Source organism: Platalea leucorodia (genome assembly GCF_965183815.1).
Source record: "Platalea leucorodia genome assembly, chromosome: 24".
NCBI lineage: Eukaryota > Metazoa > Chordata > Aves > Pelecaniformes > Threskiornithidae > Platalea > Platalea leucorodia.
The window spans coordinates 371,249-398,057 of NC_138846.1; the positions used below are offsets into that span (position 1 = coordinate 371,249).

Genomic DNA, 26,809 nt, shown 5'->3' on the forward strand with positions numbered 1-26,809 from the left:
AGGGCAAGGACAGCAGCGCTCTGTGGGCTACTGACAGCCATCCAGGGGCTACTCACAGCCCTCCGGCAGCTCGGCAGGCAGCAGCATGGCGGCAGAGCCTCCCTGCATGGCCACGTGCCCGCTGCGGGCACTCGCGTCCCCGGGGAGACGCTCCGCTCGCCTCCGGCCTCGCGCGTGGGGGCCACGTCACGGCCGCTCCCGCCAGCCGCTCGCGGCACATGCCAGCCGCTCGCGACCGCTCGGCAGCCAAGTTTCTGCCTGGTGCGTCAGCGGGGAAAGCTGCCCTTTCCCGAGGCGGCCGATCCTCCCGCAGCGCCTTCGCCGGCGCTGGGAGCTGCACCCCGGTGCTGCGGCGGGGAGCGGGGCTGCTGGGGGAGTGAGCGCGGCCGCGGGGCGAGCCCCCGGGGCAGAGCCACCTGCAAGCGCAGCCGGTGCGAACGAGCGGAGCCTCGGCTCCGCGGCAGCAAGACGGAGCACGCCGGGCGAGCCCTGCAGCCGCGCCGGCTGGGGCTGCGCGCCGCAGCGGGAGCTCGGTTCACCCCCAGCCACCGCTCTCGTCTCGGCCCCGTTCCGGCTGCTCGCCTCCGTATTGATTTTTCTTTTTTTTTTTCCCCAGGCCACGTTGCAAGGTGTAAACGAGCGTCTGAGCCGGAGCACGGGCTCTGCCAAAGTCCTCGTCACCGCTTCCTTAATCCGGCCTGCGTCAGCTGGGATGCAGGACCTGCCCGCGCCGCCGGAGCTGCGGGGCCGGGGCTCCTCATCCTGGGAGGGGGTCGTTTTTCGCAAGGCTCCAGCCTCTCTGGTGTCATTTGCTCACCCGAATACCGCGCTCCCCTCCCTCTGCTGATGCCTGAGAACTTCATTCCGGATCACTGTTAATTTGGTCATCGGGTTTGGGGCGATGCCAACGGCCGCCTGATTTGCGCACGCTCGATTCTTGTGGGTTTAATGAGGATTTTAATCGATTATAAGTTTCCTGGTCTGCTGGGGGGGGGGTAGCAAGCCCCGTGTCCAGGCTGCAGAACGGATTTTTTTCTTTTCCCCGCTGTGACCGGCGTCCCCAGGCCGCTGCGAGGGGTCGGCGCGGCCTCCCCGGGGCAGCGCTGCCGCCTTCGGTGCCCCCAGCCCAGCACCCTCCTCGCTGCCGGAATGTGGGTGCTGCTGGGGGCCGGTTTGCCGGAGCCCAGGGGGTGCCAGAACGAGCCCCACCCCCCCCGCTGCATCCTGGGGACAAAGCGGCTGTGGGGACAAGAGCCACCCTGGCCTCCGCCGCCAGGACACCGGGAGGGAGGGGACAACAACCGGGCGCTGGGAAGAGTCTCTGATTTATTAAAGGCACTTCAATGCGTACAAAAGAGCCGCGGGGCTGCCCGGCAGCCCCGGCCCGGCGCTGGGATGGAGCCGTGGGCGCGGAAGACCGTCCGGGGGTCCCCAGGGACAGGCGGGGTGCCCTGGGGGTGGGGTGGGGGGCTCCCGGCACCCCGAAGGCATCGCTGAGACCAAACCAACCGTCACCAAAGGACCGAGGGCCGGAGGGGCGCCGGCGCGGGCGAGCCACAGCGGCGGAGGCAGGAGGTGCCATCCCGGGGCCCTGGTCCTGCCGGGAGCGGGCGGCCCTTGGCCGAGGGGGACGGCAGCGCTGCGGCGTCACCCAGGCCCGCGCTGGCGATGGGGGGGATCCTTCATGGGTCCGCGAGCGCCGGGGGCCGGCGGGGCCCCCTCAGGCGTGCAGGGGTCTGTAGGGCTTGTCCTGGCCCGGCGGGTAGCGCCAAAAGAGCCAGAACCGCACGACGCTGGTGACGATGCCCGGCACGTTCGGGACCTGCGGGAGGAGAGCGGAGCTACCCTCCCCCACTGCCGCCGCGCCAGCCCCGCGTTGCCGGGGGAGATTTATTGGCCTTATACCAGCTAATTAATTACAATCGATACTCGGCTTGCTGAGCCCAGTCACGGGCTCCGCTGTGTGACACGCGTGACGCCGGCCAGGGGCCGGCCCGGTGCCAACCGCTCAGCCGAACAGCGCGGGGCAGGGGCGGGGTGGGATGGGACGGGGTGGGATGGGATGGGATGGGACCAGATGGGATGGGATGGGACGGGATGGGATGGGATGGGATGGGATGGGACCAGATGGGACCAGATGGGACAGGAAAGGATGGCATGGGATGGGACAGGATGGGATGGGATGGGATGGGATGGGATGGGATGGGATGGGATGGGACGGGAAAGGATGAGATGGGACAGGAAAGGATGGGATGGAACGGGATGGGACCAGACGGGATGGGAAAGGATAGGATGGGATGGGACAGGACAGATGGGATGGGATGGGATGGGATGGGATGGGATGGGATGGGACAGGAAAGGATGGGATAGGACGAGATGGGATGGGATGGGACCAGATGAGATGGGATGGGAAAGGATGGGATAGGACAAGATGGGACAGGATGGGATGGGATGGGACCAGACAGGACAGGAAATGGGATGGGATGGGATGGGATGGGATGGAACGGAATAGGATGGGATGGGACGGGACGGGACGGGACGGGATGGGATGGGATGGGACGGGACCATACAGGATGGGAAATGGGATGGGATGGGATGGGATGGGATGGAACAGAATAGGATGGGATGGGATGGGATGGGATGGGATGGGATGGGATGGGACGGGATGGGACAGGATGGGATGGGATAGGATGGGATGGGATGGATCAGCCAGGACAGGAGAGCATCCCTCAGCCACCCGCCGCCCCAACCCACCGTGATGTAGGGGTCGCGGAGCTGCAGGCCGTACAGCGTCCAGCTGGTGGAGGCCAGGAAGGTGGCGACGGTCAGGGGGAAGGACAGGCAGCGCGTCGACTTGGTCCGGACAATCTTGGCCTGCAGAAACGTGCGTCAGGCCGGTCCCGGGCTGGGCAGCCCCGGCGCCGCCACCGCGGCCCCCCCCAGCCCCACGCACCAGGTCGGCCAGTGGTGAGAGGTACATGCTGATGGTGAAGACGCTGCAGAAGAGCCCCAGGCGCCCCAGGCGCGTCTGCGGGTCGGCAATCAGGAGGGTGAAGTAGCTGTAGCCGGCGACCAGCACAGCCAGAAGCAGCAGGCTCCGCAGCAGCACGGGGCGCTGGGGCGGAGAGGAGGGGGACGGTCAGGGCGAGGGTCCCCCCGTCTCCCCCATCGACCCAGGCTGGCCCCCCACCTTTGCGGGGCTGTAGTAGAGGTACGCCAGGATGTAGAGGGTCTGCAGGGCCGCCCCGACGGTGTTGACGGCGATCAGCGTCCAGTCCTGCTTCAGGCAGCCGTAGCCCAGCCAGCTCAGGTTGCTGCAAGGCAAACGGCACCGGCGCTTGCTGCCATGGCCTGGGGGGGCTTCTGCCCTCCCCCCCTGCCATGTAACCCCCCCCCCAACTGCTTGTGACCCCCCTGTTCCCGCCCAGGGCTCGGCCCCGCCGTACTTGACGTCGGTGGTGAGGAAGGGCAGGAACTGGATGTTCTCCACGCTCTTGGTCACCAACATCTGGCGCAGGTCGGACCTAGGAGAGCGGCGGGGAGCGGGCGGCGGGGTGGGGGGCCTGCGGTCTCTGCAGCCAGCAGGCACCCCCCAAAATGTGCACCCTGAAATACTCCCACCCCCCCACCCCCCTCCAGGGCCCTCGGTGCCCCCCGCACCCCCAGGCCCCCCCTTCCCCGGCGTCCCTTGCCTTCAGCCTCGTCACCCCCCAATCCGAGCCCCCCCAAACCGCCCCCAGTGCCCCTCAATTCCTCTCCCATTGCACCCCCTGAACTGGGCCCAGGCTGCTCCCCCTTGGCCACCCAACCCCCCCCCCCAGCCCCCAATGGACCCCATTGCACCCCCCGAGCTGCCCCATTGCACCCCCCCAGACCCTCCCATGACCCCCAAACCTCCCCTATGGCCCCCACTGCACCCCCAAACCCCCCATAGCCTCCACTGCACCCCCAGTCCCCCTGCCCCACAGCCCTCATTGCACCCCCAAACCTTCCCTATGGCCCCCCCTGCACCCCCAAACCCCCCATGGCCCCCATTGCACCCCCAAATCTTCCCTATGGCCCCCATTGCACCCCCAGACACCCCCCATGGACCCCAAACCCCCCCATGGCTTCCCCTGCACCTCCAGACCCCCCCATGGCCCCCACGGCACCCCCAGTCCCCTCCATGACCCCCAAACCTCCCCCATGGCCCCCACTGCACCCTCAGACCCCCCCATGGCCCCCATTGCACCCCCAGACCCCCCATGGCCTCCACTGCACCCCTAAACCCCCCATGGCCCCCAAACCTCCCCCCACGGCCCCCACTGCACCCCCAGACCCCCCCATGGCCCCCACTGCACCCCCAGACACCCCATGGCCCCCATTGCACCCCCAGACCCGTCCATGACCCCCAAACCTCCCCCCATGGCCTCCACTGCACCCCCAAAGCCCCCATGGCCCCCATTGCACCCCCAGACCCGTCCATGACCCCCAAACCTCCCCCCATGGCCCCCCCTGCACCCCCAGACCCCCCCATGGCCCCCAAACCTCCCCCCCGGCCCCCCCTGCACCCCCAGACCCCCCCATGGCCCCCAACCCCTCCCCCCCGGCCCCCCCTGCACCCCCAGACCCCCCATGGCCCCCAAACCTCCCCCCCCGGCCCCCCTGCACCGCCGCCCCCCGCTCACAGGCCGGTCCCGAACATGGCGAGGGTGCAGGCCAGGCAGGCGGCGGCGAGCAGCGGCGGCGGGGCCATGCCGGGCCGCGGCACCGGGCACCGGGGGCGGGGCTGCCCGCGGCGGGGCGGGGCGGGACGCACTACCGGGGAGGGACCGGGCCGGGGGGCACCGGCAGCCTGCCGAGCCGCCCGGCACCGCGGGCCGGGACCCGGGCCCGGTGTGCGCAGGGCAGGGGAGCGCCCACCCCCGGGACCCTGCACCCCGGGATCCCCCATCCCCGGGACCGCCCCCCCCGGGACCCTGCACCCCCCGGACCCTGCACCCCCGGGATCCCCCATCCCCGGGACCGCCCCCCCCGGGACCCTGCACCCCGGGATCCCCCATCCCCGGGACCGCCCCCCCCGGAACCCTGCACCCCCGGGATCCCCCATCCCCGGGACCGCCCCCCCCAGAACCCTGCACCCCGGGACCCTGCACCCCCGGGACCCCCCATCCCCGGGACCCTGCACCCCGGGACCCTGCACCCCCGGGATCCCCCATCCCCGGGACCGCCCCCCCCGGGACCCTGCACCCCGGGACCCCCCACCCCTGGGACCCTGCACCCCTGGGGTCCCCCACCCCCAGATCCCATATCCCTGTGATCCCAATGCCCTGGGACACCCCTGCCCCAGGACCCTGCACCCCTGGGGTCCCACACCCCCAGACCCTGCACCCCCGGGATCCCCCCCCCGGGACCCTGCACCCCTGGGACCCTGCACCCCCGGGATCCCCCCCCCCCCGGGACCCTGCACCCCTGAGACCCTGCACCCTCGGGATCCCCCACCCCCGGTACCCTGCACTCCTGGGACCCCATCCCCGGGACTCTGCACCCCGGGATCCCCCACCCCTGGGACCCTGCACCCCTGGGGTCCCCCATCCCTGCAACCCCAGATTCCAGGGGCCTCATGTCCCTAGGACCCCCCCCCCCCCCCCCAGGACCCCACACCCCTGGGGGTCCCACATCCCTGTGATCCTGATTCCTTGGGACCCCCACTCCCCAGGACCCTGCAGCCCCGGGGTCCCCCACCCCCAGATCCCCCATCCCCAGGGTCCCCCATCCCTGTGATCCCGATTCCCTGGGACCCCCCTCCCCAGGACCCTGCAGCCCTGGGGTGGGGGTGTCTCACACCTCAGGGCCCCCCCATCCCTGTGATCCCAACACCCTGACCTCCCCCATCCCTATATCCCCCCCCCCCAATCCCCAGGGACCCCCCACTCCCCCGGGGGTCCCAGCCTCCAGCCAGGCCCCCTCCCCTCCCCAGCTCCCACTCATCCCAGTTCAGGGAATGGGGGAAAAGGGGGGGAAAACCCCCAGCCCCAGGAGGGCTTTGTGTCCCCAGATAAGAACAAGCGATAGCGCCAGCCCCCGCTGGGGCACTTCTCCACTTCAAAGCCCTCTGCAAACACCAGCCAATTAATTAATTAACCAGCACAAACGCCCCGCGTGGCCCAAGCCCCCTTCCAAGGCCAGGAGAGCCCAGCCCCCCCGACGTGGGGGACCCCCCGCCCCAGCCCCAGCCGCTCACCATGGTCTTGGTTATTTATTCAAGACAAACGTATAAAAAGTCCCGTGTTAGAAAGCTGTACAAATCAGGGTGGGCACCCTGCGGCGGGTGCTGCTGGGGGGTGCCCCTCCGGCACCGGGCAGAGGGGAGGGGAAGGGCCGGGGGGGTGGGATGGAGGATGGGGAAGGGGCGCAGCACGGTGGGGAGGGGGGGGTTTCCCACAGCTCCGCTCCGCCAGGCATCTCCGGCACGTCCAGGCTCCCAGAGCCGAGGGACCGTGGCTCCAGGGTGCTGCCGCAGCCAGTGCCGGTGGCATTCGGCCGGCCACGGGGGCCAGCGCCGCGTCCCTGCCTGCGGGACGCGTCCCAGTCCAAGCCCACAGCAGAGCGAGAGACCCGAGGGCCGTCCGTGGGCGAGCTCAGCTCCTGGGGCGGGGGTGCCAGCCCCCCGCTCCCCTCCAGTCCAGGGCACGCAGCCCCTCCGGCCCTGGGCTCCGGCTGCCCAGAGCATCCCGGGAGCCGGGGTGGCCCGAGGGCTTCGGCTGCTCAGCTCGGCTTCGGGCCCTCCGGCCCTGTAATACTGACAAATCCTTTCCTCGCCCGGACGCGTGCGGGGGGAGGCCGCTCCGGGGTGTGCGCGATGACCGCGGGGGTCCCGAGCATCCCGGCTCCGTCCCCAGCCTCGGTCCGTCCGGGCAGGGGGGCGCGGCTCACAGCCCCTGCGGCACCAGGAGGGGCAGAAGGAGGCTGATGAAGGTGAGGAGGCTGATGAAGGTGAAGGGGCTGCTGCCCCTCATCGCCGAGTTCTGCCCCACGCTCCTCAGCACGTGCGCAGCCGCGTCGTCTGCGGGGAAAGAGAGAAGCCGTCAGCATCCCCGAGGGAGGTGCCGTGCCCCAAGCCGGCACCGCGTCACCCACGCAGGGGCTGCCACCCACCCTCCTGCCCAATTCCCCCCGGGGGAGCGGCCGGGCTCGGCCCGGCTCTCCCGCCGGCCCCACGGCCACCCGGACCCGTCCGCCTGCCTGCGGCCACCAACCTACCTGCCTGGATGCCCCCCTTCTGGGTAGAGGCAGGGACTGGCGGTGCCTGGGCTGCAAAGCAAAGGCAGGGTCAGGCGGGCAAAGGGCAGCTCCCCGACCCCCCCGCAGCCAGATTTCACCAGGAACCGTCCCCCCGCCGCCGCCAGCACCTTCCCGGCCGAGCCGCAGGCACCCACACCCGGAGCTGGCAGGGGGCCACGGCCCGGCCGTGACTCAGCTCAGGAAAGGCCGAGTCGGGCACCGACGCCGTAAGCGGGAAGCACGGGGGGGACGCGGGGGGTCTGGGCGATACTCACTGCCTTTGCCAGCCACCGTCACCTTCAGCTTCAGGCACGCTTCGCCGTGGTGGTGAATGGGCTTGGCTGCAAGGGAAGATGGAGGTTAGGGTGGGGGGAGCCCGGCAGGGACCCCAGCCCCACAGCGGGACCCCCGGGCACTCACAGATGTAGTAGTAGCTGTGCCCCTCCTTGAACTCCTTCCCCAACGTGAAAGGGGTGAAGCGCTGGAATTTCTCCGAAAACTTCTCGGGGCCGTGGAGGGCGCTGGGTTTGTCGCATTCCCAACGGATCTGCTCCTTGGAGCGGGGCTTGCAGGCCTGGTATTCCTCGGGCTCCACCAGGTAGAGGGTGTAGCGCTCCATGGCGCGGGGGTCCACGCTCCCCTCCTCGTAGTGCGGGCAGATGATGTCCAGGTAGTCGTTCAGGCGCACCTCCACCGTGTAGTCGCTCCACAGCAGCCTGCGGCAGGGGGGAAGCAGGGTCACCTCCGGCGGGGAGAGGCCTGGGGGGGTCCCCCTTCCCCTGCACCCATTAAGGCGGCCAAGGGAGAGCGGCCTCCTGCCCGCAGCAGCTCCGCGGAGCCCGAGCCAGGCAACCTTTGGTCCCCCCTTCCCCGGGCAAAGAGCAGTGCTTCGGGCGGCAAAGCCCCCCCAGATCGGCCCCCCCGCAGCCGGCTGGCGAGCGCACCCCAGCAGCCAGGGAGCGGGGAGGGGACCCGCTGGGACGCGCGCCCTGCCCGTCCCAAAGCTCCGGGAGCCAGGCGGCGGCGGCGGCTCTCGCCCGTGGGGCAGCCGGCCCGGCTCCAGCGCCTGCTGCTCCCCACACCTCACCCGGGGGGGGGGGGGGACACGGCCTGGCAGGCGGCCGGGGGCCTCCATGGGGTCCCCTCACCCCGCGGGCTGCGGTGGCCCGGGGAAGGCACGGCCACCCACCGGCGTCAGCCCTGGGTCTCGAAACCCCACGGGACCCGGCCCTCCTGGGGGGGACACACACCCCCACAGCCTGGTGCCTGGGTGGGGGGCACCCCTACAACCGGGAGGGGCATTGCCTGGGGCACCCCGACAGCCTGGGGGGCTGGTACCGAGTGGGGGGCACCCCTAAAGCCAAGAGGGGCACCCTGACAGCCTGGGGGGCTGGTACCGAGTGGGGGGCACCCCTAAAGCCAAGAGGGGCACCCTGACAGCCTGGGGGGCTGGTACCGAGTGGGGGGCACCCCTAAAGCCAAGAGGGGCACCCTGACAGCCTGGGGGGCTGGTACCGAGTGGGGGGCACCCCTAAAGTGAAGAGGGAGCTTGGCCCAGGGCATGGGGCACCTCTACAGCCCAGGGGGGCTTGGTGCCTGGGTGGGGGGGCACCCCTAAAGCCAAGGGGGGGATCAGCCAGGGCACGGGGCACCCCTAGAACCTGGGGGGACTGGTACGTACTGGGGGGCACCCCTACAGTCTAGGGGGACTGGTGCCTTGGGGGGGGGCACCCCTAAAGCCAAGGGGGACACCCCTAAAGTCTGGGGCAGCTAGTACCTACTGGGGGGGCTGGTGCCTACTGGGGGGGCACCCCTAAAGCCAAGGGGGGCTGGTGCCTTGGGGGGACACCCCTACAACCAGGAGGGTCACAGCCCGGGGGGGGCACCCCTACAGCCTGGGGGGGCCAATAGCTACTGGAAGAGCTCCCCTAAAGCCGAGAGGGACAGCCCTACGGTCTGGGGGGGCTGGTGCCTTGCGGGGGGGCACCCCTGCAGCCTGGGGGGGGGTCACAGCCTGGGGGGGCTGATGCCTGGGATGGGGGCACCCCCCAGCCCCAGCCCGTCCCGGGGGCCGGTGCCGGGGCCCAGCCGGGGGGTTGGGGGGGTCGGTCCCGGTCACCCCCCCCCCTCCCCGGGACACATCCTGCCCGGGCGGCGGGGGCCGGGGCCGGGGCCAGCCCCGTGTTTGTCAACACGCTTCCCTCTGCCCCGGCGCCGGGGCTGGCGCCGCGCCACCCCCGCGGGGAAGGAAGAGGCCTCGCTCCTGCTCGGCCCTGGGAACGGAAAGGCCCCCCCGGTTCCCCCCCCGGCCCGCACCTGGACCGGCCGCGCCGCTCCCCGCCTGCGCCCCGGGACCGCCCCGCCGGGGCTCGGCACCGGCCCCGCCGGGGTTAAACCCCCCCCCCCCCGCCGCCTCCTTCCCCAGCCCCGGCCTCGGATCCCCCCCCCCCCAGCCCCGCCGAGGCTCCCTCCCCGCCGCCCGCCCCGGACAAAGGCCGCCGGGGAGCGCCCAGCCCCGGCACCGTCCGCGCCCTCGGGGCCACCGGCTCCCGGTGGGGGGGGGGGGATCCCGGGGGGCACCTACCGGGGGTTGGAGCTGTTCCAGAAAACGGTGTGGCGCTCGGCCGCCGCCGCCCAGCACAGCCCCAGCCCCAGCAGGGCCAGCGGCCCCCAGCGCCGCTCCATGCGCTCCGCGGGGCGCGCTCCGCCGGGCGGGCCCCGCGCCCGGCCCCCGCCTTAAGTACGGCCCCGCCGCCGCCGCCCCGCCCGCCCCCGCCCCGCCCCGCGCACCGGGGCCGCGCCACAACAACAACACCGGGCAGCGCCGGGCCCCACGCGCGATCGCGACCGGGCAGGGGCCGCCTCCTCCCCCCCCCCCGTCCCCACCTGCGGGGGGGGCGGGATGCGAGGGCGGTGGTCCTGCGGGTGCGTGGGCAGGGGTCACCCACGGGGGGGGCTGTTCCCCGCGGGAGGTGGGGTGACCCCCGCCCCCGGGGCTGGGGGTAAAGGGGCCGAGCTGTCCCCGTCCCCTCCCGGCCGGGGGGCAACGGGCAGCGGGGGGGGGGGTCTGGCTGGGGGGGGGGGACACACCCTGCAGGCCTGGCCCCGGCCCCGCCGTCAGCGTGGGAACCCCTGAGCTGCTGGGGGGCATCAGGAGCCCCCGGGCGAGCGGGGCCTGGGGAGCCGCAGCCCCCGCAGTGCCGGGGGGGGCAGGGGCAGCCCCCCACCTCCTCCTCCTCCCCCTGCCCTTATCAGCTCCGCTCTCCCAAGGCGCCAGCACCGCTCGAACCCCGCACGCGTCCCCCACCCCACCGTTTGCTCCGTATTGTGAAATTCCCCCTCCGTCACCCCCCAGCGCGGGGGGCTGCGGGCGCAGCGGGCGCGTTGCCGGCTGCCTGGCGGGGAAACGCGGCGGCGGTTCGCTATCTGCTCCCATCTGCCCCCGACACCGATCCATCCTTGTTAAGCTCGGCGGAGAGATGCTTCGCCGCCGTGTTGTGAAGTGATAACTCAGCCGCATTTGCAAAACAACTTTCCTCTTGTTTATTACATAATGATCCATTGATTGTGGGTAATGTTGCATGCCCGCCGCTGCAGCCGTGCGAGGAGCGCTCCCCTGGCACGCTGGAGGGACTCGGGCAGGCGCCGGCACCGCGGCTGTAACCGGAGAGCGGCTCTTGGCTCCGGCAGCCGAGGGCTCCCACCGGGCCGAGGCCGCGGGGTTGGGGTGCCCCACGTCCCACCCGCATCCCCCCGCGTCCCAGCCTCTCTCCCCACCCTCGGCTCCCGCGGGAGGGGGACCCGCTTCTTCCCTTCCATCCTCCCTCCTTGCGGCCAGGCCTGACATCATCCCCTGCACCGTAATGACGGTGCGAGGCCTCCTGCTCCCGGGAAGCCGGCGCTGCCGTGGCTTGTACAGGGGAGCACCGCCCGGGAACCCCCCCGGGGCCACGGCCCGCCGGGGTCAGAGAGCCAGAGCGTGGCATGTGCGAGCCGCGGGGACGGGCGCAGCCGGACGGTGGTGGAAGCCGGTCAGCACCGCAGCTGCTTCCCTCCCCGGGGTCCTGGCATCGCCCCGGTATTGCCCCCACCGTGGCAGAGACGGGGCGCGCCTATGCCGGGTCCTTGGGGAAACCGAGGCAGGGAGCAGCGATGGGGGGTGCAGCCCCTGGCAAAGCCCGGTGCAAGCCAACGAGACCCCTGGAGCACCACGCTGGATCCGTCCCATGGGACTGGGATGTGGTACCCAGCGCCGCTGGCTGAGGGGCTCCCCCGTCCCCTCCGCTGCGGTCCCCAGCCCCGGCGCAGGGCCACCAGCACGCAGGGACAGGGCTGGGAGCGAGGCCACGGGGACCCGGCCGGGTCCCAGCGTCACTGCCCTGCCTGGCCCGCGGCCACCGGGGGCTGGACCCGAAGGACAAGCACATGTCCCCTGCTGGGGACAGCCCGAGGGACAAGCTGGGGCTGGAGGGTGCCCCGTTACCCCCCCGTGGGGCTCGACACTGGGGGACCAGCCATGGCAGGGACGGGGTGGCCATCAGGGTGGGCAATGCCCCACGCAGGATGGGCACCCACCCGCCCGCAGCGGCACCGGGGACGGCAGCGGTGGTGCGCACGTGCGCACGGTCACGGCCACGCCGCCTCGTGCGTGCGGCGCTGGGGCCGCCCCGGGTGACTGTGGGACGGGGTCGATGCCCGCGTAGGCAGGGCTCCTGCTGCGCCGGCTGCGGTTAGCAGGACAAAGGTGAAGCCATTTTGCACCATAAACACTCGCGGCAGAGCGGCACGGGGCAGGTGGAGCCGGCCAGAGGCCACAGAGCTCGTGACAAACTATTTATGGTTTCTCAGCTCAGGACACCCAGGTGCGCCCCAGCCCCTGCCTGGGCTGACGTCACCGGCGGCGAGGCCGGAGAAGGAAGAGGAGCCGTCCACTCCGCGGCCGGGAGCAAAGGCCACGGTGACGTTCCGCGCCGGCTGCGTGCAGCCCGGCAGGTAGGCACGGCCCGACGCCAGGCTGCGCGTGGCAGGGGCAGAGCCGCGTCCCCGAGGCTGGCTGGCCACGCCAGGCCCTTACGCGTTTGGCCGGACAGCGGGATGCACCCAGCCCTGCCCGCGGAGGACGGATGCTGCTGCGGGGCGATGCCGAGTCTCGTGCCGCACGGCCGGTCCAGGCGCACGCCGGAGCTGCTGTTCGGGCTGTGGAAGCCTTCATGGCACCCAAGACCCAGCGCTGGGGTCCCAACAAGGGCTCCCCCCGCCTTGGGGCAGCAGGGATCCCCCGGACCAGCACCCCAGGAGTCTCCCAGCTGGTCCAGGCTGCCCCGGTGTGCCAAGCTGCGCCCTGCCCGAGGGCACGGAGCGGAGCAGGGCTGGGTGGCCGGTTCCCACCGAGCTGGCGGCGGTGCCGCACACCCGCCGGGGAGCTGTGCCAAGGTGGAGGCAAGCAGCAGGAGGGATTTTGCAAGCGGTGCTCGCCGTGCCACGCTGTGCCAGGGCGGCTGACTCAGTCCCCTGCTCCCCCCTGCAATGCATCGGCCAACAGGGCTGCACCAGGCTCCCCAGCCCACCCCGCCATGTGCCGCCGGCACAGCCATGCACCAGGACGGGGGCTGCGGCTGGTTCCCGTCAGCCAGCGTCCGGGAGGATACGGCCCTCGGCACCGCTGGGTGATGCCGCCCCGGCTGGACCCTGGCCATGCCACGCAGCTCCGGCCTGGGGTTGGCACCCCGAGTCCCTGGGGAAGGGGGTCCAGGGCAGGGCCCACAGCGGGCCAGGCCTGCGGGAGCGCGGGGGGAAGACGGGGAGCCCGGTGCCTGCCGGGAGCGCTCGGAGGACCCGTCTGACAGGTTCGCCAGCTCTACCTGCACCTGGACAAGCCCGGGCCGGCGGGACGCCGAGCCACCGCCCAGCAGCGCCTGCTGGGGTGGGGGGAGCGTGGCCGCCCCGCTGCCATGGCCGCGGGGACCCCCCATCCGAGGCTGCACCCGCAGCAGGTCCGTCCCCACCAGGAGAGGGGCCGCAGCCCCACCCGGTCCCACGCTGCCTCGCGGGGAGAGCGGCTGCCCCCCTCCTGGGGGCCCCGGCCCCCCCCAGCCCAGCGGGGTGCAGGGTCAGCACCCGCAAGCCTGCTCCCCTGCACCCGCCGGGGCTGTGGGGTGCCAGCCGTGGGGCTGGATGCACCCCACTCCTCCACAGCCCCAGCAACACCCCCCAGGTGTGACCCCAGCGGCAGCGGGTCCCTGGGCTCAGCCCCCTCCCCACGCATCCCCTTGCCTCGCTGGAGGCACCGGGGGGGAGCCGAGGGCGTCCCCCCATCTTGCCGGAGCTGCCGCGCAGACAGGCCTGTGCCAGATCCCCCCCGTGCCGGCAGGAGCCGGCATGCCCGGCGGAGCCAGACGCACCGGTGGGGGTGACATGGGGATTCCCCAGGGCCCCCTAGCACATGGGGGTGCCCGCCGGCGGCCGCTCGCCCCGTGCAGCCGGTGAGGATGGCGAGGGCTCTCCTGCACCCACTGCTCCCGGGGGTGCTCCCAGCCGCTGCACCCCAGCCCCCCCGGGGACCCCGGGGACGCGGCCCCGCACTGCCCTTACCTGCGGGTGCCGTCTGCCATCCACACCGCGCCGTCCTGCGGGCAGCACCGGGTGCCTGCCGGATGCTCCGTGCCTGGGGGTCAATGGGGAGCAGAGCCGGTGGGGGAGCACCCCGCGTCCCCCCGGGGTGCCCTCGCCGGAAGCGACCGGAGCCGTCGTGCCCGGGGCTGGCGGCACGGTGAAGGTGGGCACCTCCGCCCCGGCCGGAGCCCACCGTGCCGGTGGGCAGGGCTGGCCGACGGCTGACTGGGAGCACTGGACGCTGCTGTGACAGGGGTCAGGTTTTTTTATCCTTTTATTATTTTTTTTTTTTTTATAGACTAAGAGCAGAATATGAAAACCACCAGCCAAAGCACTTGAAAAAAAGGTCGAGTTTTTTTTTGTTTTGTTTTGTTTTTTCCCCAAAAAGTGTCTGTGCGTTTGCATAGGTCGGGTCTTCACGGAAGACGAGGAAAATCCAACACGTTCAACTATGTACAAGCCAGCCCGGGGCCGGCGCCGCTGCCTATGGTACAGTATAGATATATCTATATAGTCGCTCTCTGTACAGTATGTATAGATCTCTATATAGGTATGTACAGGCTGCCCGGCCCTGGGGGTCCCTGCCCTCACCGGGCTCCCCAGTCCAGCACCGGCCCCCAGCCACGGGGCGCTGGGCGGGCTACGGGCAGGACTCGGCGCTGTGGGACGGCGTCGGCGGAAGGCGCGGTGCACGCGGCAGCGCCGAGCCGCATCCTCGCAGACGTGGCCGCAGCCATCGGCGGGGTGGGGGACGAGTCCCAGCCGGGATCGGTGCGTGCCGCGGCCCCTTGCCCCGCGGGGCGGCTCTCCGGGCAAGGGGGTGGCGGCGCGGAGGGGCCGGGTGGTCCCGCGGCGGTTCCCTGACGGCTCTTGCGGCAGGTCGGGGGGTCCCCACTCGGCAGAGCCGCGCCGGCCGGGCCCCCACCGGCGCCGGGAGCTAGGAGGCCAACAGCGTCATGAGGAAGAGCGCGGCGGCCACGGCCAAGGGCAAGTGTTCCCGCTTGGGGCTGGTGCCGCTGATGCTCTTCTCCAGCTTGGGCATCTCGGGGTTGAAATTTTCTACGGGGAAAAGTGAGAGGGTGAGGGTGGCCCGGGGGTGGCCCCGAACCCCCACCCCACGGCCGGGGCTGCCCCGCGGGCGGCGGCGGGGGGGACGCGGCGTTGCGGGGCCGGGGGCTCTGCCCGACTCACCCAGGTCCTCGATCTTCACCTCGGGCCGCAGGGTGAACTGCGGCAGGGTGGGCGCCAGCTTCTCCCCGGAGTGCGACGCTGCAAGAGGGAGAGAGGGGACGGGGGGGGACGACGGGGGTCACGCTCCCTGGCCGCCTCGCGCCGCAGCCCCCCAACCCCAGCCGGGAGGGACAGGGGACCCGCCGGCAGGCCACGCCGCCCCCTGCTCGCCCGCAGCCCCCGGGCGGGCACGGGGGGTACTTACTGGAGGCGCAGCACACGAAGACCTTCATCTTCAGGCAGGCCCGGCGGTGGTTGTGCGTCGGCGTGGCTGCAAGGCAAGAGCGGGCTGGGGTGGCTCCGGAGCCGGTGACCCCAGCCCCGGGCACCCCGAGGCACGGTGAGCGGCTGCTCAGTGGGTGCGGGCATGTTGGGGTCTGGGTGCGCTCTGGGGTGGGGGGATGCAGCAGCACCCTCATCCCGCACCCTGAAGCTGCACCTGCAGCAGCACCCTGCAGCAGCACCCTGATTTTTGCATCTGTGTCAGCACCCTCTGCATCCCCATCCTGCACCAGCACCCCCTGCATCCCCATCCTGCACCAGCACTGCCCCCCGCATCCCCACCCTGCTCCCCTGCACCCCTCTCCTGCACCAGCACCCCAATCCTGCATCAGCACCCCCCAGCACCGCAATCCTGCACCAGCACCCCCTGCATCCCCATCCTGCACCAGCACTGCCCCCCCGCATCCCCACCCTGCTCCCCTGCACCCCTCTCCTGCACCAGCACCCCAATCCTGCATCAGCACCCCCCAGCACCCCAATCCTGCACCAGCAACCCCTGCATCCCCATCCTGCACCAGCACTGCCCCCCGCATCCCCACCCTGCTCCCCTGCGCCCCTCTCCTGCACCAGCACCCCAATTCTGCATCAGTACCCCCCAGCACCCCAATCCTGCATCATCACCCTGATTTTTACATCTGCATCAGCACCCCCAGCACCCCAATCCTGCATCAGCACCCCCCAGCACCCCAATACTGCATCAGCACCCTAATTTTTACATCTGCATCAGCACCCCCAGCACCCCAATTCTGCACCAGCACCCCAATCCTGCATCAGCACCCTGACTTTTGCACCTGCATCACCCCTGCATCCCCGTCCTGCACCAGCACCGCCCCCCGCATCCCCACCCTGCTCCCCCGCACCCCCCCTTTCCCCACGCCCCCACCTCCCCCCTGCACCACGACCCCCCCTGCACCCCCAACCCTCCCCACGCCCCCTTTGCACCCCACACCCCCATCCCCGAGGTCAGGGTGCCCGCTCTTGCCGGGGGGGGAGGGGGGTTGGCTGCAGCCACCCAACTTGGGGGGCGCAGGGGGACCCGCCGGGCTGGGGGGGTCCCTCCCCAGCACCCCACGTACAGATGTAGTAGTACTCCTGCCCCGCGCGGAACTCGTAGCCCAACGAGAAGGCGCTGTAGCGCTGGAACTTCTCCGAGAACTTGATGGGGCTGTGGGGCGCGTGGGGCCGGTTGCACTCCCAGCGCTTGAAGCCCTGGCTGGTGTTGCAGGTGCGGTAGCCCTCCGCGTTCACCATGTAGAGGACGTACTGCTCCAACCGGTGCTCGGGCACCGAGGCGTTGTAGTGCGGGCAGTAGATGTCCAAGTAGTCGTTGACGTTCACCTGCACCGTGTAGCCCTCCCGCCGCAGGCTGTAAGGGGAAAAAGGGGGGTCAGGGACACCCCCTGCGCCTTCCCAAACGCCGGCCCCTCCTCGAAAGGGACCTGGAGGTTGGAGAACGGGCAGGGCCCAGAGCAGGGATCCCGGGGGGCAGCGGTCTCCCCCCTGCTCGAGCCCCCCAACGCACCGGGAGCCCTGCGCAACATCGGCGCCAGGGACCCGCGGTGCGGCGTCACCGTCTCGGGAGGCGCGGGCCGGTCTGGGGCAGGGGGGACGCGGCTGGGGATGGAGGCTACGGGCGCCAAGCCGCGCGCACGGGTGGGGCGCCTGCGAGAGCGTGGGTGCACGAGACGGCGCTGCTGGGTCCTGCCGGCAACGCGCCGGCAGCCTCGAGGAAGGGATAGACGTAGCAGGACAGACAGATTGACCCGGCCACGGGGCTGACGGACACCAGGGTCCCAAAGGCACCGAGGACCCTGCGGGACGCAGGAAGGGTCCCGGCGCTCCCCGGCCCCGGCAGCCTGCGGCCGACCCACCGCGGTCGCCCACCATGGCTCCGGCCCCGCCACGCGCCGCAGCTCAGAGAGAGGATTTCTCACCCTGCTCCGGCTAATCCCGTTAGTTCGTTAATGCCGTAAAGGGTGGCCCTGGGGGAGCCTCATTTACATTGATTAGGAGCAGCAATCCCCTCAGATCCACTCAGGAGAGGCTCCGCTGGCTCCTAATCCGCGCCCGATGGAAATCCCGGCCGCGGTAATCCTCGCCGCCGCGCTGACCCACTGCTCCTGCCAATTAATTACGCGCTGGCGCTGCGAGGCGCTGGCTCTGCACCGAGCTGCCGCGGCAGTACCAGACCCCAACCGGACCTGGCTCCACCAGCCGGCTCAGCAGCGGCGGTGGCAGCCCCCTGCACCGCGCCGGTGCAGCCCCTGCACCCTTCTGCATTGGGGAGGGGGACCCTGGTTGGGCTCCCCAGGGGACGTCGACCGCGTTGGCACGCGTGGCCGGGCTCCCCCGCGCTGCGTCGCTCCGGCTCGGGGTCCCCGTCACGGCAAACCCGTGTCCCCGAGCCCCTGCACTCGGGGTCCCCTCGCCCCATGGGGGGTCCCAGCAGCCCCCCCCGCCCCGGGGCCCTGCCCGCAGCGCAGCCGGCTTCCCGGGTCTCCCTGGCAGGGCCGGGCAGGCAGCGGGCAGGGCCGCGCGTGCAGACGCCCCACCCTGCCCAACCGCCCCCGGCGCTGTTTGGGGAGCCCCGGCACCCTGCCAGGGCCCGCGGCACCCTGGCACGCAGCACCCCAGAAGCCGGGTGCTGGAGAGAGAACCAAAGGGGGGGAACCCGGCATCCACCAGCAAAGGGGGGACCCCAAGCAGTGCCGCCGCCTCCTCGTCCGGGGCTGCCGCCAGCACCGGGGGCTGTGGGGGGCCCACGGCGGAGCTCGTCACCCGTGGGGCAGGGAGCGCAGCCCCACGCGGCACCTCCCTCGCCGTGCAGCCGCTATTCCCCAGCCCAGCCCGGCACCCGTCAGCCGCCGGGCAACTCCTCCGCCAGCAAGGTGCTGAGGCAGCCACCCTTGCTCCGCAGGGCGCCGGGACCTTTCATCTTCCCGCTTTGATGTGGTGGGAAGGGGGGGGGGGGGGAAGAATTGTTATTAAAGAAATGGCCCCGAGGAGAAAATTGCAATTAACTCCGTGCGGGACGCAGGGCCGGGACGCCAGCGCACCCCGAGCCGGCTGCCCCACACCGGGCTGGGCACCGGCAGCCGGTGCTCGCTGCGGCCGGGCCGTGGCCGTGCCGGGGGAGCGAGGGGCCGGAGGAAGCACAGACCCCAGGATCGGCCCTGGGTCTCTGCACCCCACGGGAGCGACACCCGGCTCCATCTCCCTCCGTGCCGGGTGAAACCCTGTCCTGGGGTGCCGGGGAGCCGTAACCACCCCATTCCCCTGCGGCACCCAGTGCCGAGGCACAGCGCCTGCCCCCCGGGACCCCGCTCTGCGGCTCGTTAGGAAGCGTGGCTCCTGGTAAACAGCCTCGCTAATGAGCGCTGCCCCCCGCGGCACCGAGGTCTCCCCTGGACTGGGCCGCACCAGCACCGCAATGGGGAGGTAGAGGGGACCCCAGCCGGTGCGGCGGGGGCTGGCAGCCCTGCTCCCCGCGGCGGTGAGCCCCATGGGCATCGCTGGCCATCGTGTGCTGGGAGCTTGCAGGTATCAGAGCATCGTTGCCAGCCAGGAGGGGCTGGAGCCAGGCCCAAACGGGCAGAGACACGGGGCCACCATGGCCCAGGCCACATCCAGGGGACTCTGGCAGCAGCTTTGGCTACCATGCTGCGTCCCCACCGCACTCGGCTCCTGCACCGTGACCGCCAGCCCCGCGGGCACAGAGCAACATCCCACACAGCTGGATGCCCCCGAACCCCGGCAGCCCCAGTGCCATCGCCGGAGCACCCTGAGCTCTGCCTGCGGCACCATCCGGCAGCCCAGGGCAGGCAGAGCTGGCAGGGAGCCCACGGGCCCTGTTTTCAGGCAGGAGGATGGGAACAGACACCCAGAGCGAGAGCCTGAGCCTCCTTTCTCACTGACACCCACCCCGGAGCGGGCACGGGCTGCCCAGTCCCTGCCAGACCCCGCGGCCATCGGGAAGCTCCAGCAACAGGCGACCTGGGTCAGGACGGACCCTCCCGGGCTCCGGCAGCCGTGGTGCGGCCGGCAGGGCACGGCGGGCTCCGGCAGTGCCCGAAGGGTTAAGCACAGGAGCAGAACGGGCAGCATCACTTCTGCACGACTGCATTTTTAGAGCAGGGCTTTGCAAGGCAGTGGTACCTTCCAGCAGCCTGTCGGCGCTGGGCAGATGGATGTCCCCTGGCAGAATCGTCCCGAGCGCAGGCTGGGCTCGGCGCCCACCGGCCCCGCACCGGCGGGACCCCGGCTACCTGGCAAGCCGCAGCCACTGGTGAGCTGGGCGGCCGCTCCGCTCCCATCTGCTGCGATAAATCTGGGCTGAGCGCCGCACGCTCGCTCATGTACTGCTAGGGAACGCCTGGTGCACTGCAGCACGTCCCGGCCCCGGCGGCGGCGGCATGGTGGGGACCAGACCCCTGGCCGGACCCCCGTGGTGTGGAGGCTCATCCCCACGGTGCGGGAAAGGCCTGGAGCGCGGCGGGGCCAGAGCTGGGCTCAGCATCCCGTGGTGGTGGTGAGAGTGGTGAGGACTGGGGCGACACGGGGCATCCCCTGATGCGGGTGACAGCGTGGTGCCCCCGGTGCTGGGGGCCAGGGCGGCCCCCCCACCCCGGACCAGCCGGACCCCTTGTTTGGCGCCGGCAGCTTCGCCCTTTCGGCACGTCCGGGGCCCATCGATCAGCCGGGGAAACAAAAAAAGTGCCATTGATTTACGCGGTCCCCTTCCAGTCACCCCACGCGACAGCGAGAGGTGAAGGCGCATCGATCGCCGCAGCCGATCCACCCCGACGGACGGACAGATGGATAGACAGACCGACCGCCCGTGCCCATCGCTCAGCCGCCGGGGAGATGCCCCCCCCTCCCCCCGTGCCAGCCCTTCCCCACGCAGGCAGCGCTGCACAGTCACGGCGCCCAGACGGCCGCGCACACGCGCGCTGGCTCGGCAGACAGCGCCTGCGACGCAGCCCACGCGCACGGGTGGCACGGCGCCACGGCACGGCCCACCCCGTTCTCCCCCCCGCCACGCCTGGCGCAGCCGCGAGGTATGGGCGTAAAAGGCATCGCCGGCACATGGCGTCCCCGGGGCCAACCTCCCCGCTCGGGGAATCGGGGCTCCTGGGGAGACGGGGGGCTGCTCCCCGGGGACGCGGCGGGGGGCGAAGGGACCGTGATGCCACGGGGCAACGCCCATGCCGGGGTGACGGGCACGGCCCTCCCCGAGCACCCTGGGACCCCCAGCACCACCCTACAGGTGCCCCCGCACCCCCCCCGTCCCTATCGACAGCCAGGCGATCCCTTTAATCCCCGCTAAAGCCCGTACCTTCCCGCTTTGCTAACAAGATCAATGAGGTTTCTAATTGGGTTTTAATTAAACCATCAATCTGCAAGCAGTGACTCAATTACCAGCCTGGGCAGGATCGGGTGGCCCCGGCCCTGTTGCACCCCGGGACGGCCTCCGCACCCCAACACCGCGGCCCCTTCTCCCACGGGAACACCACAGGCCCCGGCCGCGCTGCCGGGGCTCGGTGCCGCCCGGCGCGGTGACTCACGGGGCACGGCACCCTCTGCCCCCGGGCAGCAGCTCCCGCCAGCGCCACAGCCAGCACCCATGGGTGGCTGGGGGGGGGGCTGTGCCCCACAGGGACCAGCCTGGGGGGCACAGCCGTGGGGTGGGGGGCAGCAGAGCCCCCAGCCCGCCTGGGGATGCCGCAGCTGGTGGGGCTGGGTCACCGAGAGGTGTAATCACCTTCGCCACCTCCGGCCCCGCAGCCGGGCACACGCCGCAGCGGGGACCTGCCCCTCATCGGCCACAACTGCACTGCGCCCCGCAGCACCTCCTGATGGGTGCCCCCGGGACGCGCCGGGGTGCGGGGGTCCCTTCCACCGCAGCCGACACCACCCCCAGCCCCACGGGTGCCAGCGGGAGCGATGGAGGGATGCGGCCGGGCACAGCCCCGGGGTCAGGGTCCAGCCGCTGCGGAGGACCCAGGAGTCCGGGGACCCCCAGGCCCCGCCGGCGGGCACAGAGCGGGGACGCAGCTCCTCTCCCGCGCGAGACGCTCCCCCGGGAGCGGCTGCTCCACACAAGGGCTCTCGAGAGCTCCAGCTCTCGCCGCCTGGAACACAAAGTCAGGCAGATAAAAGCCGCCTTGAAGAGGCGAGCGTGGCGGCAGCGCCGGCGGCTGGGGGGGCCGCGCGCGATGCTCCCCACGCACAGGTGGGCTCCGACCCGCCTGCCTCGGCCGGGCACCGGCACCCTGTGTGCCCCCATCTGACGGCCACCCCGCTCTGCCCCCTCCACGGCACCGGGCACCCCGAGGCCTCAGGCACCAGCACCCTGGAGCCAGGGGCGCAGCGTGGCTCACCCTGACCCGCGCTGGGGGGCTCCTGGGGGCTGCAGCGGCGGCGGGGGGGAGGTAGCAATGCCGGTGCCCATGCACGGGGTCTGTCCCCGTCTCGGCATCCGGGACACCCAGCAGGGAGGTGGCATCCCGCACGCACCGGCGCGCCAGGGCCCGGCTCGGCTGGGGACACCCCTAGGAGCCCCCAGCCCCCACCGTGGGGCACCCCAGGGACGCAGCCCCCCCGAAGGCCAGCGCTGGGTGGGACGCGGCCGCCTCGCACCTTTGCCCCATGGCACCATGCCTGTTCCCGGCAGGACTCGGGAGCGGAGGGCAGCGACCGGACAAGGATCGTCCCACGCCCCAAGGGCTCGCTGGCCGCCACCTGCACAGACATCGGGACAGACGGAAAGCGCAGCCAGACCAACAGCCTGGCTGAGCAGGAGCCGATCCCGGCGCTGCTCCGAGCCTCGGATCCCACCTTCGCGCCTCCCACGGGCTTTGCCATCAGCCCCCCGAACCCGCTGCAGGAGGGGTGCCCTGCCCCTCGGTAGCCCTCCCTGGCCCCCCGGCACCACCAGCCGTCCCCCACGGTGGCCAGGGGACCGGAGGACCCCGGCCACGTGCCCAAAGGTGACAAGCTGCCACCAGCCCCCTGCTCCCCAAGGCACCGGCGGCACCCTGGGTGCTGCGGGTGGGCTCCGCGGGGCCACCCCTTGCCCCGTCCTCCCGCCGAGGGGAGCCGCAGGGGAGCCTGGGGCGAGAGACGCAATAAATTTCGGGGGGGCCTGGCGCAGCCCCCGAGGAGCGGCCCGCAGCCGAGCCTGCCGGCGCTCCCCCCTCCCCGGAGAGCCCCGCGGGGCCGCGCAGGGCTTGTTTATTGCTCTGATTGCAGCGGGGTTGCTGGGATTTGCAGGCTGCGGCCCAGGGAGCCTAATTCCCCCCATAATTTATCTAATCCAGACATTTTGCCGCGCGGCTATAATTGCGGCCGAGCTGCCGCACTGCCTAACAATAAATATCCGCGCTCCGGAGTCCCTGGGACACGTCTCTGCCGCAGCCGCCCCCACCGCGCCACCCGTGCCCTGAGCCGGACGCTCGCAGCCGTGCCAGAGACGCGTGCGCAGCGGGCGCGGGTGTCTGGCTGCGACACCCCCGGTTCGGCACAGCGCGGGCACCGCCGGCACCCCCTCCGCCCCGTCCCTCGGGAGGTGTCAGGGCAGCGCCGGGTCACGGCACACGGCTGCGGGCGATGGGGTGGGGAGAGGCGACCCCTCGGTCACGGCGGGGCGAGGGAGCGTCCCACCCGCCGAGGGCCCGGCAATGTCACACGGCGTGGGGACGAGGCCGGCGGGAAAGCGGGGTCCGACCGGAGGAGCGGGGTGCAGTGGGGATGCCCGAGCGCGGCGAGGCGAACCGAGCGCCTCGCCATTGTGCTGCGCCTCGGCACGTCGCACACACGCACAATTTATGGGGCCCGGGCTTCCGCCTGGCGACACAATCTCAATGGGAGGGGAAGGAGCTGCGGGGGGGACGCTCCCTCCCCGCACAAAGGGGCGCAGGGCGGGGGGAGCCCAGGGGACCCCCGGCACCGAGGGGTCCCGGGGGGGACGCTCCGGCTGGGCGCCCATCCCCGCCACACCCCTGCGCGCTCGCACCGGCGAGGGAAGGGGAGACGGGCGATGGCGGTGGGTGCAGCTCCCCGATCCTCGTGGAGGGGGTCCACGGAGCCGCCGTGGGCTCGTAGCCCCCCGACCCGGGAGGGGCCCGGCATCGGAGGGGGCCCGCGCCCCTCCGGCGTGGCCACCAAGGCGCGGGTGCGGGAGCCACGCGCCCCACGCAGCCCCTCGGCTGGGCGAGGGCTGGGCGCAGCGCCCGGCACAGGGTGTCAGGGAGGTGCCGCGGGGCCGTGGCCACCGATCGCCCGGGGCGACCGGTGGCTCCGTTCCCGGTGGCCGTGGGCGTGACGGCAGCTTCCACCCCTCCAGCTCGCAGCCCCCCCATCGCCCCCGCGCACCCCCCGGCCCCGCCGCCCCCGGTTGCTGCCCCGGGGTGGCCCCGCTGCCACCGGAGGGGGGGGGGGGGGGCGGCGGGCACCCCTCGGGCCCCCCCCGCCGCTCCCCGCCGCGCCGCCGGTGCCGCTCCCGCACCCAGACAGGCGGGGGGCGCGGCTGGCGGCGGGGCCGCCGCACCGGGGGCGGGGGGGGGAGGCGCGGCCGTGCCCTTCCCGCAGCACCCCGGTGGTCAGCGCCGGCGGGGAGGGCTCGACCCCCGGGAGCCCCCGACCCACCCGCAGCGGGAGCCGCCGAGCCCCGCTCCAGCGGCGAACCCGACCCCGCCGGTACCGGTGCCCGCGCCCCGCCCGGCAGCGCGGCCCCGGGGTGCGCGGGGCCGCCAGGGGCAGCGCACCGGTACCGGGGGGGGTCCCGCAGCCCCGCCCGCACGGGGGCGCCGCGCCGACACCGGTACCGGGGGGGGTCCCGCAGTCCCGGCGCGCGCGCGCCCCCGGCCCGGTGCCGCCCCCCCCCCCCCCCCCGCCGCCGCCGCGCGCATCCTTCGCCGCGATCCCCGCCGCGTCCCCGCCGCGTCCTTCCCGCCGGCTCCCCCCCCCCCCCCCCCCCGGCCCCGGGGCCACCCCCGCCGCCTCCCGGTGCCCGGTACCGGTGGCCTCCCCCGCGCGGCCCGGCGCCCGCCCCGCACTCACTGCAGGTTGGAGCTGTTCCAGTGCACGGCGTGCCGGTTGCCCAGGGCCCCCGGTAGCCCCCGGCCCGGTAACAGCAGCAGGAACGGGAGCAGGGGCAGGAGCACGGGTAACCGAGCAGCCATCCCTGCCGCCGCCGCCGCCGAGCCCGCCGCGATCCCAATGAATGGAGAACGGAGCCGGAGCCGCCCGCGCCCCGCGCCCCCGCCGCCCAGCTCCGCCCCGCGCGCGCCCGCCGCCGCCGCGCCCCCGCGCGCGCCCCCGCCGCCGTTCCGGGTCCGCCTGCACCGGTACCGGCACCGGGCGGCGGGGAGCGGGGCCGCGCCGGGCTTGGGCTGAGGGTGGGGGCGCCGGGGCCGGGTCCCACCGGGATCGGATCCCACCGGGATCAGGTGCCACCGGGCTCGGGGTCTCACCGGGACCCCCGTGGGTGGGGGCACCGGGACGGGGTCCCACTGACATTGGGGTCTCACCGGGACCCCCATGGGTGGGGGCACCAAGGCCGGGTCCCACTGGCATTGGGGTCTCACCGGGACCCCCGTGGGTGGGGGCACCGGGGCCAGGTCCCACCAGGATCAGGTGCCACCGGGCTCGGGGTCTCACCAGGACCCCCACGGGTGGGGACACTGGGATGGGGTCCCACCGGCATTGGGGTCTCCCCGGGTGGGAGCACTGGGGCTTGGGGCACCGGCCCCCGTGGGTCCCTGTGGCTGGCAGAGCCGTGGGTGGGGGCTCGGGGCCCCAGAGGGTCCTCGCGGTGCTGCTGGTGGCACCATGGGGGTCACACGTGTTCGCAGAGGGGTTTGGCCGCCCCGGGGACACGGAAGGGTGGGCACCCAGCCGCTCGGAAGGGTGGGCACCCAGCCACTTGCCACCGGCACAGGCGGGCTGGGGCCAGCGTGCCAGGGCAGCCCGGTTGCCGGAGGAGCAGAGCCATGGTGCCAGGCTCTCCCGCCTGCCCGGTCCTGCCCCGGGAGCCTGCACGTGGCCGAGCACCCACCCGCGGGCCCAATCCCTCCTCCCACACCCCTGCCCCATTCCCTGCCAAGGGTCCGTGCGGCAGGGGCACCCAGCGTGCCGGCGGCAGCCACGGGGACGGTGGGTGCTCCCCGGGTGCCGGTCCCCGCCGGCCACGCGGGAAGGGATTGAGCTGGGCGCCAGCTCCAGCCGTCCGTCCTTGGCAAGATCCCTTAGCAACTGCCATGCGGCACCGCCCGGTGGTCCCGTGTGCCAGGTGATCCACGCCCCAACACGCGTGTGCACGCTCGCGCCGGCGCGGGGACGCGCAGCTCACCGTGAGCTCCCACGCGGGAGCGCGCCCGAGCCCGCGCACGCCGCTGGCACCGTCCCGACGGCCCCTGCTCCGGCTTCGCACATGACCCGGAGAATTGGCAGCCCGAAGAGCTTGCAAACGAAACCAGGAGGATATCGAAACCGCGGCTGGGCTTGCTGAGCCAGCCCTGGCTGCTCCCGCCGGGAGCCATCTCACCGGAGTGGCGAGCGTGGCCGGGGCGGTGCGGGGCCGAACGCCGTGTCCCCGCGTCCCCACTGCCCGGGCACAGTGGCTCCCAGGCCCGGGCAGGTGATGCGGCGTAGCCCTGGGCTCAGGGCATCTGCTGCCCAATGCCAAGGTTAAGAGGGATTCCTGGCTCCCCAAAGCTGCCGGGGGAGCTCGGCGCGGGAGCGGAGCCGCTCCCCCCTTGGGGCCCTGTTTCGGGCTCCCCAGAACCCCTACGGACGTGCGGGTGCTGCCCCGGCCCACGGAGGGGGATGAGGACGGTGGTGGCCAGGGTCTTGCCGAGGCCACCCCGCTCCCACTCAGCGCCGTGGGGGGCCCAGCACCGGCAGTGCCCGTGGCAGGGCTGTGCCGCAGCCCCCATCCGCGCTGGCGGCACTGGGGGGGCCAAGCCCCTGCCAAAGCCTTGCCGGGAAGGGGGAGGGGGCCGGCGGAAGGGCCCGGAGGACCAAAAAAGCCTTTATTAATTATTCATCCGGAGAAGTGAAGTGAAGAAAACACAAGATGTGGAAAAGGGCTCTGGCTGGCCCGGGGGGGCGGAGGCGGAGGGGTGCTGGGGGGGCAGGAGGGGCCGCAGGGGGCCAGGGCACCCGGGCGCCGGGGCGCGGTGGCAGCGGCGGCTGCTCCCTCCCCGTGCACCCCGGTGCTGGGGCATCCCGGGGGGCTGCGCACCTCTGGAAGGGCCCAGCAGCACCGCGCTGCCGCCATGGAAACGCCTTGGCTCGGCAAACCCATGGCAACACACACCTCCACATGGAAACCCCCCCGCTCGTGGCAACGCGCACGCCGCCGCCGGCACCCGCACGCGGCCGTGCTCGCTGGGGGGGACCCCGATGCGCGGGGCCGCGG

General features: G+C 72.5%; 3 protein-coding genes across 4 annotated transcripts; all 3 read right to left on the reverse strand.

Annotated features, from left to right (window-relative positions):
- Positions 1-1,396: 1,396 nt before the first annotated feature.
- On the reverse strand, positions 1,397-4,753 carry SLC50A1 (solute carrier family 50 member 1). 2 transcript variants are annotated; one of them, XM_082333322.1, is made up of 6 exons: positions 4,668-4,753; positions 3,447-3,524; positions 3,191-3,314; positions 2,954-3,028; positions 2,755-2,874; positions 1,397-1,822 (listed from the first exon to the last, which is right to left on the reverse strand). In XM_082333322.1, exons 1-6 carry the CDS (start codon positions 4,733-4,735, stop codon positions 1,721-1,723), a joined length of 567 nt encoding a protein of 188 aa, XP_082189448.1. In that variant the 5' UTR covers positions 4,736-4,753; the 3' UTR covers positions 1,397-1,720. The 2 variants fall into 2 exon arrangements, with proteins under 2 accessions (XP_082189448.1, XP_082189447.1); XM_082333321.1 differs by having other exon boundaries at positions 2,954-3,115.
- Positions 4,754-6,223: 1,470 nt separating this feature from the next.
- EFNA1 (ephrin A1) lies at positions 6,224-9,963 on the reverse strand. Its single transcript, XM_082333359.1, has 5 exons — positions 9,848-9,963; positions 7,684-7,979; positions 7,539-7,604; positions 7,243-7,293; positions 6,224-7,045 (listed from the first exon to the last, which is right to left on the reverse strand). The coding sequence occupies exons 1-5, from the start codon at positions 9,946-9,948 to the stop codon at positions 6,912-6,914; spliced, it is 648 nt and encodes a 215-aa protein (XP_082189485.1). The 5' UTR covers positions 9,949-9,963; the 3' UTR covers positions 6,224-6,911.
- Positions 9,964-14,812: 4,849 nt separating this feature from the next.
- LOC309600391 (ephrin-A3-like) lies at positions 14,813-24,569 on the reverse strand (the record flags this gene model as incomplete). Its single annotated transcript, XM_082332722.1, has 5 exons — positions 14,813-14,934; positions 15,067-15,144; positions 15,311-15,376; positions 16,464-16,753; positions 24,448-24,569. 5 exons carry the CDS (start codon positions 24,567-24,569, stop codon positions 14,813-14,815), a joined length of 678 nt encoding a protein of 225 aa, XP_082188848.1.
- Between the last annotated feature and the right edge of the window lie 2,240 nt (positions 24,570-26,809).

Excerpts from the sequence above, each read along its gene's own strand:
- EFNA1 (XM_082333359.1), bottom strand. The coding sequence starts at position 9,948 with ATGGAGCGGCGCTGGGGGCCGCTGGCCCTGCTGGGGCTGGGGCTGTGC. Across the intron at positions 7,294-7,538 it reads GACGGTGGCTGGCAAAGGCA|CCCAGGCACCGCCAGTCCCT; the intron begins GTGAGTATCGCC and ends TTTGCTTTGCAG. Across the intron at positions 7,046-7,242 it reads GAAGGGGGGCATCCAGGCAG|ACGACGCGGCTGCGCACGTG; the intron begins GTAGGTTGGTGG and ends CTTTCCCCGCAG.
- SLC50A1 (XM_082333321.1), bottom strand. The coding sequence starts at position 4,735 with ATGGCCCCGCCGCCGCTGCTCGCCGCCGCCTGCCTGGCCTGCACCCTC. Across the intron at positions 3,525-4,667 it reads GCCATGTTCGGGACCGGCCT|GTCCGACCTGCGCCAGATGT; the intron begins GTGAGCGGGGGG and ends CCGCTCTCCTAG. Across the intron at positions 1,823-2,754 it reads TCCGCGACCCCTACATCACG|GTCCCGAACGTGCCGGGCAT; the intron begins GTGGGTTGGGGC and ends CTCCTCCCGCAG.